Here is an 18578-nt window from a genome sequence, read left to right on the forward strand (position 1 = left end):
AAGGAACTTCTTGCCTCAATCGTTTTCTTATTTGGTGCAAGTTTTCTTATCAAAATTTCCTTTTAATCTATTACTTCCTGCTTCTTTAATAGATCGTTTTCTTATTTGGTGCGAGTTTTCTTATCAAAATTTACTTTTAATCTATTACTTCCTGCTTCTTTAATATCTCAATTTTTATCATTCTCTTTTCATTAATAAGCTTGTGATTGCCTGCTTAGTGCTGTGCCAGAACTCATCAAGAGCTCAACCTACAGATTTTCAATTTAGTCATTTTATATCACATTAATTCAACCAATGAACCACAAGTGACATTATTTATGGACATGAGCCACCGAAGTACAGTCTGTTTAAAGCTCTGTACATAGGGACTACTAACAATGATTAGAAATCAACCCAAAATGTTTTGCTTCTTTAAATATGTCTCTTCAGGTACCTCTGTTCAGGTACCTCAAGTACTTACAAATTAACTAGAGGAAGGTAATACTGTGCCATTAAATTTTTAGGCAGAAAGAGTAATGCTTTAGCACACTTTTGAAAGATACATTCCTTGTATCTCAGCTGTATCTCAGTCATATGATATATGATCATTTCATTCCCATGAGCACCTTCTGTATCTCAAAAAGAGGGGGGGGAAAAGTCTTGATATTTCTGTGCAATTCTTTACATTTGTTATTGTGCAGCCAATTTTTTAGGGGAGCCAAGGAAGGAGGGAATCATTCTTCCTCCCATGAATCTACTGTGAAAGTCAGTGCTAAATTCTCAGTGCCAGTAGTCAACAGATTATCTCATACCGAGCCCCTGCATGGCTCCTTAAAGCTGAAGTTATTGTTTCAGAACCCCACAGCTCTCATGGTTTGGCCTGGTGGACTTGTCTGTCTGTGATCAGGCAGTCCATGAGAAAATGATGAACTCCAACCAGGAAAATACAGATTCATTAAAGCCCATCTCAAACATACGTGCCTGTGGAATTGAAGCCTACAGGGTCATTTTATGTTTGGAGGATCCATTCTCATCTGTAAATTCAGTGGGCTATCTTTTATCAAGGACTGGGTATTCATCATGAGCCCTTAAACTGGCTACAGTGTAGAGCTGTCTTAAATAAATAAATAAATAGCAAATGTATCATGATAGACTCTGTGACATTAATGAAGTGTAATTACCAGGAAACTTTTCTACAGATCTGTGCCATTAAGTCTTTGTGGAATAGCAGGGGCAGAAAGATTAACAAGTTTCCAAATCAGTTAATAAGAGAATTATCAAGCCTTCATTTTGCTATCAGTTATTAGGTTTATGTGCTCTGCTTCAACAATGAAATCCTAAAAGATTCATTGCAAGTAAATACAAAATGTTCAGTGGCTGCAATTTTAAAAAGTCAAAATACCTAGCAGATTCCATAGAGTTATTTCCTACTCTAATTAGTACATTAAAAAAAATAAACCCCGAAAATTTGTATTGCAGGCAGCATAAAATTGCCACCTCCATGAAATCAAATATTGCAATTACATACAGTGCTTAAAACCGTGGGTTTTTTATTTTCTTGGATTAGCTCTTAACTTTGTAGAATTATCTGTACAGTCTTTGCCGTTGCAGTTTGCACAGCTGAGCTCCCTGCTGAGGTTATTTTCACTTTGGAACATTTTGAGAAAGTGGAAACAGAAATGAGCTTAAAATGAAAACAAGCTTTCAGTATGGAGTAGACGTGTTCTGGAGTCTTCTGATAAAATGGTTTTCCTGTTGATTCAACAAAACATTTCCTAGGAATGTAAAGAATAGTTCTTGACAAGAAAGCCTCCCACCTCAGAAATATGCGTAGGATGGTGAAGTGACCTAGAACGTGGAATGTAAAAAAGAGAGATTCAAGCTTTGTCACTCAGATAGCCACTCAGAATCTTCTGATAAGTGGTTATTGGCTTTTATTTATAGCTTTCCCTGAAAGTCTGTCATTTTTAGTCCTTTCTCTTGGTGTTAATTGGAGAAGGGAATTGATCTCACCAGCCTAGGTGATTGCCCTAGTCACTGGGCTGTCAAATTGGTATCTGTCCATGTCTGAATATTTCATTAATTATGCAAAATTCTCTCAGTAGCCTGGTGGTTATGGCAGTCCACTGGGACTCAAGCTCTGTTGAGTCTGTTCTGGTGTTGTTAACAGCAGGGTAAGTATCATCCACTCCCGTGACTTTCCAGCGTACCACCTTTGAGAAGTCGGTAAAGTCACACTGATGTAACCACCACCTCCTGTCTGACAAATTTATTTTACGTTAAGGTTGTTGTGAAGAGAGTCTATAGCATATAGTTACCCTAAACATCTTGAGTATTCAGTTATGATTTATACCTAGAAAAAATGAGCCATTATTTTCTTTCACTATTGTCTCAATAGATAATATTTCCTTTCACTATTATTTTCTTTCACTATTATCTCAATATGGCTTTGCTCCTGGAAAAGCATCTGGAGATATTTCTTCTCTCTTCATTACTTGGAACTGATCTAGCATTGCTGCTTTCATATTTTATTTCTACAACAGTAGAGACAAAACCTAATGGATTATGATTTGTGCAAGATGAATTCTTTGCCTGGGTCTGCCCTGGTTTCTTATGAATGCCAACTATTACAGAAAATTTCCCAGTCGCTTTTCTTTTCCATTGTCTGGGACAGTGTCTTTAGTAAGTGGCTATTGCAAACTAGAGTTTCCCAGTAGCCCTCAACTAGCATTTTTTCTTAGAATGCTCTTTGCATACTGAAGAATAAGCAATTTCTGTCATTCTCTCTTCATACTTTACCAGGAAAAGCAAATGCTTCAGAGTGTTTCGGAGAGGACTTGCTACTAGACCTGCAGGATTTAGGAAAAAAAAAAAAATCTTGTGAACGCTTACTGATGTGATCACTCTAACTACTGCAGTATTTTGCTTATATTACATTTTAATTCTAGCAGCAAAGCTTGTCACAGATAAATATTCCCTGACAGTCTCTGTACTTTTCTTCTCCTTAGAAGATCTGCACTTTGAAAAGAAATTATTTTGTCTCTTAATGAGGGCTTCTGTTATCTCAAACATCTGAATAAACATGCTCCTATACAACATAACACAGATTTAAAATAAAGAACAATTTTTGTACCTTGCGGCTCTTTTACAACCCTGTAAAATTTCAAAATTATGTTATTTTTCAAAAAAATGAAAATCTACCCAAAGGCTAAAGCATGCTGTGCAGTTCACTGGAATACCAATTATTTTCCCTGATGTATTTTACCTCCTGTTTATTTTTATGCATTTTTATTTGTCCTCTGGCCTAAATTACATTCTCATCTTTAGATTTTTCTCATCCTTCAGCACTGTTCTTTGGAGGAACAGGACTGTCCTAACAGTTATGACTGAGATTAGAGATCCTTTCTGCTGCAGTCCCAGTTTTGAACCAGACTGAATCAATCATCTGTAAATTTTTCATGGAGCACATTCTACTAGAAAGCAATGCTTTTGTAGAAGTTCTGGAGGAGATATTTGAACTATTTAAGTTATTCCTCTTTTGCAGAGAAATCTTTGCAAACTTTTTATTAACCACAGCAAACTTTTTATTAACCACAGAGGTGGTTTACAATGTACCTTAAAGATATGACATGGAAGTTTTGCTATGAAGTAACATTTTAACTGTCACTGATGCAGAACGTAGCCTTAACGGTTCAAATTATGTTGCCATTTTGTCAGTTTTTCTTCTATTTCCCCTTTTACTTTCCCCTTTCCCTGGTAATAATTTTAAGCCTTCCAACTGTATTAAACTTAAGAGGCTTCATAAAATGCAGAGGATAAATATGATCTAATTGCTCTCATTAAATCAGTTTATTAGTATTCTTTGTTGGAATTGGTGAGAAAGTGTTTTCTTGTCTCTCTACAGATTTGAAATTTTAGCAGTTTTCCTTCTTAATAAAAAGACAAAGTCTTGACAAAGTTCGTGTTCAGATACACCATAAGGTCCAGTCAAATTACCCCAAGCATTTCTGCATCTAATCTTGAAATATTTCAGTTTGATTTTAATGTTTCTTTTTTAACGACTTCTGGTGTAAGTTTTGCTTTAACACAAAAAGGCTTCTAATATAAACTAGCTTATAATTCTGAATTTGGGGAAGTAAAACATTTTTACACGATTAGGTCTTTTCTCCTTCAGCATTTTTACAGATATGGAAATCCGTTTTCCCAAGGATGATTTTGGTTTCAAGTAGTCAGCATTCGCTTCTTTGAGAATGAAATGTTAAGTAGGTTTCTAAACTTTCTAGATTCTCGATTTTAAGACAAGGGCCACTGAGGTACCAACTACTTTTTCTAATGCAGGGGAAATATATAGTAGGTTAGAAACTGAGGTCAAAATAGCTGAAAGAGAGATGGTTATAATACCTTATCATTTTAATTGCTGAAGTTTGACTGAATCTTATGAAAAGAAAAAAAAAAAGTGGGGAAACAGCTCTTTCAGAAAACAAGTGATGAAGTGGCAGTAGCATACCAAGCTTACCCATACTCTGCCAGAAGGCAATAGCTGCGATTCCTGGATGGCTTCATGCCCTGTGTCTCACAAACTACCAGGTCTGCACCAGCATCATGTTAATGTGTGCTTTGTTATGCCTTATGGCTCTACTGTATTTCTTGTCTTTATCTGTATTTCTGCAGCTGAAGAGAATTGTCTTTGAATCATACATACTCATACTATACAAAGTTTAGTAAGAACCAATATGGTCTGCTTATGCTAGTCTTGTTATTGTAATCCTGTCACAGCTTTATTATAGTATCTAGAAAAATGCTGTTTAATATGTATGGGGAATTTTGCTTTGCTGATTTAGTTAGCCTGTAGCTTTGATCACCACACAACCCTTCTTCTTTTATGAAACAAAACCATTCTAAGTAGTTGGTTGTTAGAATCAGTGGTCATCAACTGTGGAAGACTAATTAACCTTAGTATTAAGGCATTACGGGTTTTTTGTTCATTTATTTAATGAGTTAAGAAGTCAAGAGAACAAGGTTAGTTGAAAAGAGTTGGAAACACTAATAAAGACTCAAACCTACTCCTCTAGTCTAGCACCAAGTCTCCTGCCTAGCTCAGGAGACAACTCAACAAAAAGAAATACAGGAAGCTCATGTCCTCTGCCTTTTCTTTTTTCTTCTTTGGAAATCTTTTCTTTGTCCTTTATTGGCATTTAAATTGATGGACCATGTTGAACAGAAAGGACATTTTGTAGTTTTGTTGTATAAATTAGTCTGTCCATTCCTCATTGCTGTACATTGTAATGCTTTGTGCCATTATTCTGTTCAGCCATTTGGCTTTAAATCTCTTTCAAGTCCTTTCACAGATTTTTCTAGTCTTAGCTAAGCCAGTTTACCTGAAGCCCAAGACTGCCAAATTGAATTACGCCGCGGTCATTCCTATCATCCATAGTTAATTTCTTGAGCTACTATGTTTTATCTGTGTATAAATTTTTCATTTGCAATAGTATTTCAGCTTAGCAAAGGAGGAGCTCAGAAGTCTGAGGGGCTTTTTAATTAATTCCTTTGTTGATTCCGAATTTTTTACTTCATTTTGAACAAGCTGCCTACATAACTGAGGTTCATAGTCCTTTCAGAAACTCATATTCCAGTTTTCAATGAAACACAGTGAGATCTATTCCTTTCATAATGAGTTTCACCCAGCCCTTGACAGCACACCGGCAATATGTTGTGTGCTGAAGTGGAACCCCTGCTCTCTTCGCAGCTGAGAAGAGCAGAGCTCCGTCACTCACACCTTAGGATCATGATGGAGATGAGATAAATAGTCTGTAAACGGTTGGTCAGAAAACATAAGCTGAAGCTTCCATGTCCCTGATACTCGGGGGTCCGATTATTCTGTTTCAGCTGTTTATAGGGCTCTCTGCTAAATTCTCAAAGGTAGGCAAGAAGTGAGAATCATCAGAGCATGGATCCAAAACCACAGTTGTTGATACATAAACTAGCCTTATAGCTGCTACACTGCAACCCTCGGAGTGGGATTTAACTTGCCTTTGGCTTCCGTTATAGGTAAGGAAACAGGCTCCTGCAGAAGGTATCTTAGAGCATCTAAATTACTTTACAGCTCTGGGAAGAAACAAACTCATATTCTGTATTTTACCTTTGCAAATACTCCTTCCCTCCCCAAAAGCATTATTTACTAATGACCCAGAACTGATAGGTCTAAAGGTAAAAGTACATTTTGTATCGTAAACAATACACAGGCTGCAAATAAGAGAAGAACACATTGTAAACAAGCAAAAGGTGGGAATGATTGTTTGGGTGATCTGAAAGGATTTGAGGAACAAGCTATAGGACGTAGCAAAATTCATTATATTTTGCTCTTGGACACAGTGGAAAGCAAAAAGATGATGTGCTATGGCTTGCGTCTGGGAAAGAAAGGACATAGTTACAGAATGAGTCCAGATGATAAATGTGATGACAGGGAAACAGTGACTGAAAAATAGACAAGCTGTTGTGAGAAGAAATATTGTATGCTTGGCTTTGACACAGTGAGCTTCTAAAGTGGGCAAGATGTTCCTGAGAAGAAATCACAATAATAGTACAAAGAGATAGAAGGACAAACAAGAGAGTATACTTACAAAGTTTCCCAGACTTGGGAGGATTCAAGGGTAAAAAGACTAGACTAGTGCAGGTAAAGCACCAAAATGACATTGAGACACCATCTAGAGAGAATATAATACTTAAAATTATAATTCTTAGCAGAGATGGAACGAATGGTTAAAAATATGTGAAGAAAAAACTGCTTCTCCAAGGTACTTCATATTTGAGGTTGAGTGAAGCAGAAAATTTCAGCAGTAGAAGGGGAAAAGTGAGAGGAAAAGGAGATTAGCTGGGAGGAGGTCAGAGCAGAGTGGCCAGGCTGAAAGATTGGAATCAAAATGGTTACATAAAACAGTGAGTAGGAAAGGACACTGCAGTTTTTATCACAATTTTATAAAATTCTCCCACGCTGACCAGATCTTGAGAAAATAGCTCTGGAGGAGAGCTAGAGATACCAGTTAGGCAGAAGGAAGACCAATGCAACCACGTTGGGGAAAAAAAGAATAGGATTCATTTGCAGAGAAATGCTAGAAAGAAAGAATAAGTATAGGGAATCAACAGTGAGTAGTAGAACGACAGTGGAGAGAAAGGGCTTGAAAGAGAAACTCACAGGAGTAGAGACGTGGTCAAAATGTGGCCGTCTCTTATGAGTGAAGTGGTTAATTCAGGGTTAGTCAAAATGAGTTGATAGAGATGAAGAAATGTTGACTCTTGTTCAGGCCATTAGTCTCTCATAAAGTAAGTCACAAGGGACAAATGGGGACAGCATCAGAGTGGTGAGGACAGAGGACATAGATCACAGCAAGATAAGCAAAGGGAAGCACATGCTGAAGTGAAATTCGGGTGGGGAGAAGTGATTGCAAGTAAAGTGGCACATATTAAGACAACAACGTTACCTGCACTAAAGTGATTCTTGTTAAATAACTCAGTGGCAAAGTATTTACATCTGTTTTGTTACAAAACCTGTAAAAGTCCTGGATAATGTTATGCTATATATCTAAATGTCACTGTTTGAGTCTCACTTTTTCACACAGTAAAATATGCTTTTGGGGAAGCTGCTATAAAATGCTGAAGCTTTCCAAAGTGTAAATGAGGAGCTACGTTGCATTTTAATGGCACCTTGAGCCTCCATAGGTAGGGGAACTTATGGAGCTACATTTTTGAAGAATATGGGAAGAATGGATGGTTTGTAACACATGGTTACTACGCTTCAGGATTCAAGGTCACAGCAAAGTGAAATTGTAATAACTCAGTGGAAGTAACTCATGAAATGTATATCTTGCAGTTTCTGCAAGTATGTCGATTGCATTCATCTTCAAATTTTACCTAAAGGTGTGTTTCAACACGTGCTGTCTCTGGACTGGATCATGTGCATTCAGTTAGCATCATAAATTAATACGATTATGTAAATTCCGTCTATCGGTTTGGGACCTTCCTGAAGCTGTAGTCACCTTTCATTAAGACATTGCCTGATACAAGATGGGTAATGCTCTTGATGGCCTCATTTGAGAAGCTGGGAATGGTATAGATATTATGAGCTCCATCTCCAGCATTAAATAACCAGACAGACAGAACTGCATATGTTGAGAAATTCAGCAGAATGTTTAGACATTCATAGAACTGAGCTCTAAAAATCAGCAGTGCTGAATAAGCAACAGGAGCATTAGTCTATTTAGATGCTAAAAAGAGTGGGATTTTAAAATTACCCAGCTCCTGATGATGTTTATAACTGGTTTGGTTAGCGTGCATTTCACTAACATTCATTTTATTCTGACATAATAAACTGCATTCTGATTATTTTTCCAAACCAATCGTGAAAGTGGATTTCGAGTACGCACTGAATGTGGCTTTGGGATTGATTTTTAATTGTCTGTTGTTTGACAAGCTAGTTCTATTCAGAAATCATACATGAATTCTTAGGTAATGGATGCTAATTGTAAAGATCCTCAACAGCTTAATCTGTTGTGGCCTTCTTGAGAATTTAATAAGCCTCTCATAATAAAATGTGTCAGAAGGGGCAAATATTTTGCTAGCACAGCTTGTAACTGATTGTTTGTACCATGGTAGCAAGTATTCACACGACAGAAGTACTGTGCAGTCATTTTTAAAAAGAAACATTTGAGTTTGTGCCTTAAGGGCAAGAATTATTACTCTATTTTTTAAAATGCATTTACTTTCTCTTCCCTACCAGCAATATGTCAATTTTTGTGAGGATTGCATGTTACTTGCCTTAGGAAAAGCAAAATCAACATAATGAAGCAGAACGCAGCTGAGCTATCTAAGGATGCTCGGTTTGGGGGGGGGTCGTTGATTTTTCCCCTGCAGTGGCAAAATGACAATAAGATTTCTGAACCTTTTTGCTTTAGGGAAAGGAAGAAAAATATAAGAAAAAAAAAGAAAAAAACCCCAAACTCACACTTTTTGGGCAGTAGAGCTTTTTGGAGTGTAGAAGGAAGGAATGTGCTGGATGTGGCTGAACTACTGCCATTGCGAGAATTAATAAAGATGGGTTATAAACCACGCTGAAGGACACGGAGCTGCTAAAGATCCCAGTGTGGGTTTGCCACTGATTCCAACCCACTAGGTTGTGCCAACAGTTTTATTCTGCCAAGCAGCTGAATGTCTGCAGAGACATGAGACGTTGAGGTTTTGATGGTGTTGACAGACCCCTGCCGTTGGCCAAAAACGAGGGCTGTTCTACAGCTTGTCTGTCCACACTTTGGGAGACTCATCAGTCACGCTGGAATTTTCTGGTGTTACTAAATGTTGCCAAGAAATCTGCCACGATTTTTAGCCTTACTGAGTAACTTGCACCTTTCTGTTCACACAGCTACTCAGCCACACAGAGCTGAACGTTGAAACTAGAGTCAGGAGGTGTAGCAGGGCAAAGGTGGGAAATGAGTGCTCTGCCAGATTTGGTGAAACCAATTTGGAAGCTGCCTCTTTGCATGGAACGGGGCATAGTGAAGGAGGATCAGCTTTCATTCCCAGACAAATGTCACAGCTCAGATTTATCTCACATGCCATCAGCGATGCAGCTTCCTCAGAGATCTTGGTGAGCGCCAGCAGCAGGAGGAGGTAGACCTGACACAATATTTTAATAGCAATTGAAGACACAATATTTTAATAGCAAAATAATCAGAAAAAAAGCTGCCTTCATCCACTTAAAAAAGTATTATTTTCTGGTAACCAGAAGAAAACACGTACAGTGTCACAGAAGGAAGGAAAAGCAATGCCAACAAAAGTAGTAAATTTGCTGCAGACTTCACCTTGAAGCACTCTGTGCCAAGTTACAGCATCTCACCCAGCATGAAAAATCCAGGGTTCAGAAGTGGCTGCTGAAGATTACTTCAAACTGAGGACTGGTAGAGAAGATTTCAGCTTTAATTATAAACTTCCTGCTATCTCCCCTCCTCCTTTGGAATTCAAGGCACTTCATTTTATTTTTACATGGTTTGGTGTCTGAGATTTTTTTTTATGTTAATATAAAAATAATGATGAAAAGGAAAATAATTCTCTTATGAAAATTCATGAGAACAGGCAGAGTTTAGAAGCTGTGTTGTTTATTCAGGAGAGCATAATGACTTTTGAAAACACCAGAATTGTATGTTTGTGTGGATTTTTTCCTTCAGTTCTTTTCCTCTGTGTACGTTGCCAGTTTTCATATCTGTGCAGCTGTGGAGCATATGTATTAGGTCTACAAGCTACAAATCATTATGAATCTAGATTCAAAAATAAATTGTTTGTAAGCACAATATTCTGTTAGCTAAGAACGTGAGGGGACCTTTTGAATACCACTGTCAAGTATTAAAGCGCCCAAAGGCAGAAATCCCATTGTGTTTCTAATGACCTTAATGAACAATCTTGCTATTTTTAGTCCAGAAATAAGTCCAGGTGCTAACATCTCAGAAGGATACTTGTACCGAGAGATCCTGATATCATAGAATCATAGAATGGCCTAGGCTGGAAAGGACCTTAGAGATCATTTTAATCCAGCCTCCCTGCCGCCAGGGATGCCACCTCTCGACTAGATCAGGCAACACATGGGGACCGAACGGGAATCGAACCCGTGACCTTGGCATTGTTAGCGCCACGCTCAACTGACTGAGCTAACTGGCCCCCTAAAGATATTATGCAGAGCGAGTTGTCGTGGCAGTTTAACATTATACATCTTTAAATGCCACATTTTTGCTGATCAGACGCAGGCTTCGCTGTTGTTTGAGCAGCCTTGCCCAAGTAAATGCATTCAGGGGTTCTCTGACTCGGTGGTGCTGGATCTCAGAAATTACCTGCAGCGATTGTCTCGAAACAGCCAGAATACCAAAATGATACAAAGAGAGAAGCGAGCGTCACCTTTTTATCCTGGCGAATTTCATCTCTGTCATTCTTTTCCTCAAGAACAAGACAAACACACCTCGTGCAAAGGAAAGATAGAACCAGCCCAGCACTGCAGGGTTTATCTCTGGCGTGTTAAGCTCCCTTCAGGGAGACAAGAACAAACTGTGCGCGAGGCATAGAGAAGGTACGGGCAGTACATTTTAAACTCTTTCCACGGTGAATTGTTCCAGCTTCAGGAAATGGCTTAAGTTTGCCCTGTCAGAGCTTCTTCCAGCTTCTGAGGAAGCACAAATACTTGGTAACTTCTTTGGTGCACTGAGATTTTTAATTTTCCTCCAACAGCGCTTGATCGATAAGTAGTTGTACGTGGCATGCAGCATTTTGGTTTGATAAAAGGTGTAGAAAGAAAGAAGGATGGATGAACTTAATCCTAATCTTGAGGAATGTCTCCATGTTGGCTGTAATTGAAGAGCAACGCACAATCACCTGAAGATGGGGGTAATTAAAATCTATCAATTAGTTCAGTAAATAGCAAGAAAATTAACTTTGTGCAGTAGTTTGAAAGTAAGTATTGGGTGAAACCATCCATTTCTTATCCTCTCTCACTTCCTGTTTTATGGTTGTGAAGCTCTTTGGTGTTGCCCTCCAGGTTTCACCCTTAAAAAAAAAAGTTATTTCCTTCTAAAAATGCTACCTTAAAATGTTTTAAAATTTCAGTTTTTCCAAGAGTATTTCAAAGCAAATGAAATGGAAATTATTAATTGTTCTAGGACCTGTGTAAAATTTAAAATTAAATGCAGATAAATCAGATTGTAAATGTAAATGAGCAAAATATAATTTTTGTGCAAATTACTTTATTTTGGCCTCTACCTTTGCAGAGGTTGTTTCCATATATTCTCCAGCTGTGCTGTCAGAATTGCTGTAAGCAAAGGTGCAGAGATCCCTAAACAGCATAGCCTAAATTGTCCACTCAGAGAGTTGATCAGGAATTAAGGCTGTGGGAGAAAATATGACTTGGTGTGAGGTGTTTTGTTTGAGATATTGGGTTTGATAACTTTTTGCTGAATCAGAGCTGAGCTGGCAGGTTGTCTCGGTGCCTAGAGCTCCCAGCCAGGTGGGAAGAGGCTGGGGTGGGGTTCACATCCCCCGGGGCAGCCACCTGCACCCCTCACCTCTCGTTAGGGCTGAGCTTATGGCTTCCCAGGACACACCTGGAAGCTGTAAAATCTTGGGTGGAGCCAGCTCTCCCAGGGCTTTTGAGCTTCCTGTGCCACGGTGAAAGTTTTGTGCTTGGGAGATCTGTGCTGAAGGGCTGGTGCTCGCATCTGGAACCCCTGCTGCCTTCTCCCAGTTCCTGGGTGAGCAAAACAGATGTGGTCTCCCTGTGCTTCCCTGGTAAGTGATGTGTCTGAGTAATGAAGTGTATATTTTCCTTGTGGTGAAGTGTGAATGTTTTAAACCGCTAAAACTTATTTATGCATTAAAACGTTAAGTGGCTGAATTCTCTAAAACTTATCTACTCCTTAAATCTCACACCTTTCAGTGCATTGGTTCCCTAGTCTGAAAAGCAAAAGTAGGTAGAATTGGTCTTCAAGATTGGAGTAAGATATTCATGTCTATTTGCTTCTGGAATATTGAAAGTACTTGACCCTCTTGTGCTTATAAATGTAGCAGGCTTTTACCTCAGTGGGGAGTTTTTGAATTTCTGGTGTGTTCTTTCTGCATGGTTGTTATTTTCAAATGATTTGTAGTAGATCAGCTGCTCTGAGTCTTAAAACGGGATTAAAGTTGTTGGGAAGAAAAAAAAAAAGCCTTAACTTGCTTTGGCCTGGCTTGCTCTTGACATATTTGTTCTAAAACAAGATGATTAGCATAGAAAACCATGTTCCCAGAGTGTGTGAATGTGCACTTCCATTGAGAAGGGATTTGCTGGCTGGCTGCTTGTGGCAGCCAACATCCTTGTCTAGGTTTTAATTTGTTTGTTCGGATGTTTGATGTGTTTTTAGAGGTTGCAGGATTGAAAAGCTTCCCAGAGCCTTATCCAGCCTCTCAAAACACCACTCCAGAAAAATACATATTTCCTTTTGGAAAATAGATGTTCTCTCTAGGAGGTGGGTGTGTGTCTATACTTTTGGCGAGGCTGTGGAGTCTGGGTATCCAGTTGAAACTTCCGGGTATTGCTCACTTGGCCAAGCTAACAAAATTAGTTTTGACTTGCCTCAAATACGTTGATGTTCTGCACTATTGTTTCTGACAGAATTATAGCTTGAAAAGAATATATTCATGTTTGAAACCCAGATTTTTTTTCTTGCAACCAAAATGGCTGCTTGATTGTGCTGCTAATTCCATCACACCTGCATCAAAAGAGGACCCTGACAGTTAGTATTGGGGGAAGGGAAGAGAATAAGGTTTCTTTCAGTGTCTGTAAGTGAAAGGTTGCAAACTGAGCTGAGGTGAATCCATTCTGGTCCCCAGCAAAGGGCAGGTTCTGCTTTCACAGACCGTGCCTTGCTCCCGGCTTCCAGGCAGCTGTGGTGAGAACAGAGCTCAGGTCTAAGGCTCTGCATGTTCTTTCTACCCAGTAAAGTGATGGGAAGGGCTACCAGCCTCAGTGAGCTGCTGAAATAACCGCAATGGACGAATTAAATTACTTTTTTACTTATTTTCTTAATGTGTGCGTAGGAGAGTGGCAAACATTGCTAGCTCCAGAAGCATCTTCCGATAGAAACTGACTTTGTGCATGAGTCTTGAAGGGACAAAGGCCAGGATTAAAGCAATTGGGAGCAGGTGGGGTGTAAGACTCTGCAGAGAGGGATGAGCAGCTGTGTCTGGACAGACTTTCCGTTAGAGGTTATAGTGTAAAATCATAGAATGATGAAATAAATCATAGAATGATTCATACCATGATGAAATGCCTGAATGTAGTTTGGCTCACAAATGCTGTACGATATGTTTTATGCTTGCCACCCAGAGCCTCAGGATGCTGTGATTTGCGAGGCATCAGTCTCGCTAAGAACTTCAGTTTACATTTAATTTTGATGAGGTGCTCATTAGTTCAGTCCCTCATTTCCATCCTGCATGCTTTGTGGCTAATGGCTTTGATGATGGCGCTAAATCATATACTTCAAGTTCAGCATTTCTTAGCTGTTTTTCTATAACTAATCCTAAAACTTCTTTCTTAACAACTTCACACATAGATGAGAATCTGTTGTTTGACATTGTGAAAAATCAAAGTCTGTGAAAAGGTAAAAAGTCTGTTTTGTGCTGTGATCCATCCTTCTGCATCCCCCAAAGAAGGAGCATGGCACCTTCCCCATCTATCTCCAGGCCATCAGTATCTACAGTCCTGAGTCCAAACGTCTTTTTGACTCGGGGTTTGTGTGTTTCTAGAAGTGCAGGGCTGTAAGTAAAGTGAACAAGGACATTTTCTTGTCAAGCTCAAAAGGCAAGAGAAATGCCTGTAATTGAAACAGTCAGGAAAATAAGGTAATCATTACATTTTAGTAACATAGGAGTGTTGGAGGGGAGAGAGCTGCAGAAAAGTCACTCTGGAAAACTTCAATAAATGGTTTGTACAGCCCCAGCATAAAAGAGCATGTCTGCAGAGTCGTATTTGGGGGTTCAGAGCCAAGCAACCACCCATCCAGAGGAGGTAGCAGCCGGTATAATGGTAACTCTGCACGGCAGAATGCACCTGAAAGAGAGAAAGCTGCTCCGCACATTAAGAAAACTTCAAAATAACAGGGGCATTTAGTCTTAAATATTAGGCTTCTATTTTCATAGTTTATGATATGATGATTGGATTCCTTCTGTGGATACAAGCTTCTTAATAGTACTATTCATCAGTGACAAAGGTTAGATGTGAAGAAAACTAGAACTGAGGTGAAAGAATAGAATTTTTATTATTTTAGCAGCTGAATGTGTCATTACATCAGAGTCAGTATTGTGTAGCAAATTGCAAGCTGCAGTGAAATTGCTTGAAAAAATATCTGTATATATATTTTTCTAAAACTGTGATAAAGTCATTCAGCAGCACATTGAAATGTATTTCTAGCTGAACCATTATATCTTTTTTTACTGTGGTGTGAGAACAGATGGCAGTTATTCTTAACGGTCTCCAGCAACACTGAGGCGATGCCTTGCCTTCCCTTGTAACTGCTTTGAAGTGAAAGACAAGTACACATGGCCAAAATGAATCTGCATTGTAACACTGACTTGTCGTTTCTAAAGAAAACTTTTAATCAGCTTACAACAGTGGGCTGGTGATAATTGCTTAACATCATACCAGTCAAGTAGTTCATTATGACAGGAAAATTGAGCTATTAATCGGAATCAATTGCACATGTTTTGCAATAAGTTTTTGGAGCAGATGTCTTTTCATAGCCATTTTTAATACACTAATTGAGTAGTCCGTGACTTGAGGACAACTGCTGTCACTCCCATAGCACAAATGCTTTTGTGGGTTTGGAGATGTTCTTTACAGCATTCCTGGGGGACTGGGATTGATCCAAGAATAACAGTGGCTCAGTAGCTGGCATGGAGAGAGGGCTGCTGCACAAACAGTGACAACATTGTTTGGTCATTTTTATAAACTTTTATAAGCAGAATATAACTTTCAATGTTTTTCCAAAGGATTTTGCTTTAAAATTGTCACTACCTGAACAATAACTTGGCAACTTAGAGAAGGCCTGTAGAAAAGTTCTGTAAATCCAACCTGATGTAATGTTATTTTCCTGCTTCGCCAACAATGCTGTGTAGTTCAGCAAAATGCTGTGTTCTTAAGGGAAGGAATTTGTAACTGTAAATCAAAATGAAGCTGCCATGTGTTGTAAATCTAGCAATTTATGACTTTTTAGATTGCCTGCTGTGATGTGCCATGTTACAGGAGCATTGTTAGGAGCTGTATTTAATTTACTTGCTCTGAATTAATCCAGCTTATTTGGTGAAGCCTTCGTTCTTCTGTTTTATGCAAGCATGTTCAAAAAAAACAAAGCCAATCAACTGGTTTCTCTTACTTTACAGCCTTCGACAAAAGAAAGGAAATGTGGCCCAGAAGCACTGGACTGGACCAGCTAACATAGTAAAATGCAAGCCCTGCCCCATGACACATGCCAGCCCTGTCTGCGGGTCTGATGGACACACATACACGACCAAGGTAGGTTCTGCTGGTGACCTGAACTCCTTTCAGCAGTGGTCATCCAGGCTGTAGTGTGAAGGTGAAATAGCTTTCATTAATATTACAGCATTAAATTACGGTCTACTGCAGCTTTGAAATATTTTTGTGTAAAACAACAACAAAAAAGTGCTGATAAACGTGGATTTTGCAAATTTGACAAAGAGCGAGTTGGAATGACAAATCAGAATCTTAGGACTTTCATGACTTATGTTTCTCTAAATAGCTTTCTAATGAAGTAGAACACTTTGAGTATTGATGATGCAACAGGAAAAAATCATTTTATGAGCTTGATTTGTTCAGACAAGAGGATTTGGGATAGTTCTTTAAGATTTCCTTTTCAAATGGCATAGTAACTTGGTAGTATCATTGTTCGGTGACAGATTTCTTTTGTTAAATTATTTTTTTTTCTTCATTCTGCACAAGTAACATATTAAATTCATTTAAACCGCAGTTTTAATAGGCTTGTGTGCCAGATGTGTCATATATGGTACCATAAAAAAAAATTCCCATAACCCAGTGGGGGTAAATTGGCTCATTGTTATATTGAAAATATGATCACCTTAGGGCTTTACTCAGTAAAAGATACTGTCTTCATAGCCATTCAGCAGTCCAGATCTCCTGTTATCAAATAAAGTGTTCCATGTCTCAGATAAGTGTTCCATAAACAGCACTTCAGGCACTGGAAGCTGTGTTTAGGGCATAGCCCTAAGGTTTTCTTCTCTTCCTGCATGCAAAGTAAGTAAAACAGCCAGTAAAACTACCCTTTAAAACGCAAAAATAGCCCCTCCTGAAATCCAGGAAAATTAAGTGATCAAGGAGGAAAAAATTCTCTGCTGTGATGCAACAGTGATGATAATATTGCAACTGCCTTATCTTCTCAGCTGGGCAGCTTGAGTTCTTCATCCATGAATGGACACAAATACAAAAATGCTGCTGTGGCTAATTCATTCAAGCCCCTCTTCTGTTCTGGCAGAAGGATTTGCATGGCCAAGGGAGCGAATCAGCAGAAGCTCTCTCATCTTTGTACATGAACTGGAGAAAAAGAGCTCCAAGTTGCCTGTTAAAAAAGCTACACATTAATACTCTCTAGGCGTGTGTAATGCAGTAATTTAGCATTAGTCTTTAGGATTACAGTTGGGATGATTTTGAAAACAACTTTTTGTAAACTCTTGAGAATATATAAAATATTCTGTAGTAAATAGCTTTCATTGCATGTTCTGTCCTCCTATTGAACTCATTTCTGTGTGTCTGTTAGCTTTGAGTCTTTTCTTGACCTTCTATATTTCTTACCATAAGGTCCAAATAGTTTTTACCAGAAATTCTGCTAATGTCATAAATTCACCATTCTGACTACGATATAAGCCTGGTGGCTATAATGAAGACGTCAAACAATTCCTAGTCCTGATGTGCTTGACTGTCAAAGACACCTTCCAGAAATTGCCTCCAAATGTGTTTGGTTTTGATTTTGGTTTTTGGTGGTTTGTTGTTTTTTTTTTTTCTGAAAGGAAACTTTTTTTAAGACTTATTCTGAAGCAACTTTGTCTCATCTTTATTTATTGTGTGTTTAACTATCAGGGAGGGTTTTCATTGCTTTTTGAGTACTGTTCAAGAGAGGTGATTGCTTGTCAAATTGTGTATTTGTAGTTGCTTTTTCTATTTTTGGGGTTTGGGGGTTTTTTGATAGAAAGCTCCTACAGTTTCATGCTAGTTGGTAATTTTTCTGTTACATCCAGTACTAGTGAGAGGATGCATGTCTGCTTAACCTTCACACAATCTCAAGGAGGTGTTTGCAGCAATACCTTTGTTCTTCACTGTATAGAGTACATTATTGTAAGCTGTAGAGCATCATTGTGTGTCTAAAATGTCTTCTAAAAGTTCTGCTTCACTGATTTTTTTTATTTTTTTTTTCAAAAGGCAAATTTTGGTGAATGAGCTGAAAATACTCTAGGCAGAGCATTAAAACTAAGTGGTATATTGGAATGTGCTAACAGATAATGTTTTTATGGTCAGTGATGGTTGTGGGTTTCTGGTATCTCTTAAGAACAGAATACGACTGCTTACCTCAAATTCACCATTAGTTTTCACTGGATAGTGTGATCACTTGTCCTATTTATAACTAATTCCTCTGAGGGCTGAGGTTCTTTAGTTACACCAAAATTCAGTGCTTGTGGATGGCAAAATTTGAACACAGATGTGACTCTATTTGATCCACATAGCCTGTTTCCAGCAATTGTTTCTACCCTGTTTTTTAAAAAATTTGCATAATTCTGTTATATTTCTGAAAACTTTAGGAACTCTCTGTCACCTGTTCCTGTGAACTTTGAACTCTGGGGGCTTTAGGTTTGTCAAAAATTTCACTGACTCTCCAGTTGTTGCTTGAAATGCAGATGTTTTACAAAGTGCACATTCTCTTGCATATTATAAAACTTTGTAAAGAGAAATTGTCATTTCCTGGGTAGAACAGCTCCATTTAATCCGCTAACAATACAAAGCACTTCCATAG

At 38.5% G+C, this 18578-nt stretch overlaps 1 protein-coding gene across 1 annotated transcript in view; it reads left to right on the forward strand.

The window, feature by feature from the left end:
• Positions 1-18578, forward strand: part of SPOCK1 (sparc/osteonectin, cwcv and kazal-like domains proteoglycan (testican) 1) — a 268007-nt gene that overhangs the window by 166125 nt on the left and 83304 nt on the right. The window contains exon 4 of the mRNA XM_009865464.1: positions 15922-16054. Coding sequence (XP_009863766.1) covers positions 15922-16054 — 133 coding nt within the window. The remainder of the gene's footprint in view (positions 1-15921; positions 16055-18578) is intronic.

Source organism: Apaloderma vittatum, unplaced genomic scaffold (genome assembly GCF_000703405.1).
Source record: "Apaloderma vittatum isolate BGI_N311 unplaced genomic scaffold, ASM70340v1 scaffold4850, whole genome shotgun sequence".
NCBI classification, from domain to species: Eukaryota; Metazoa; Chordata; class Aves; order Trogoniformes; family Trogonidae; genus Apaloderma; species Apaloderma vittatum.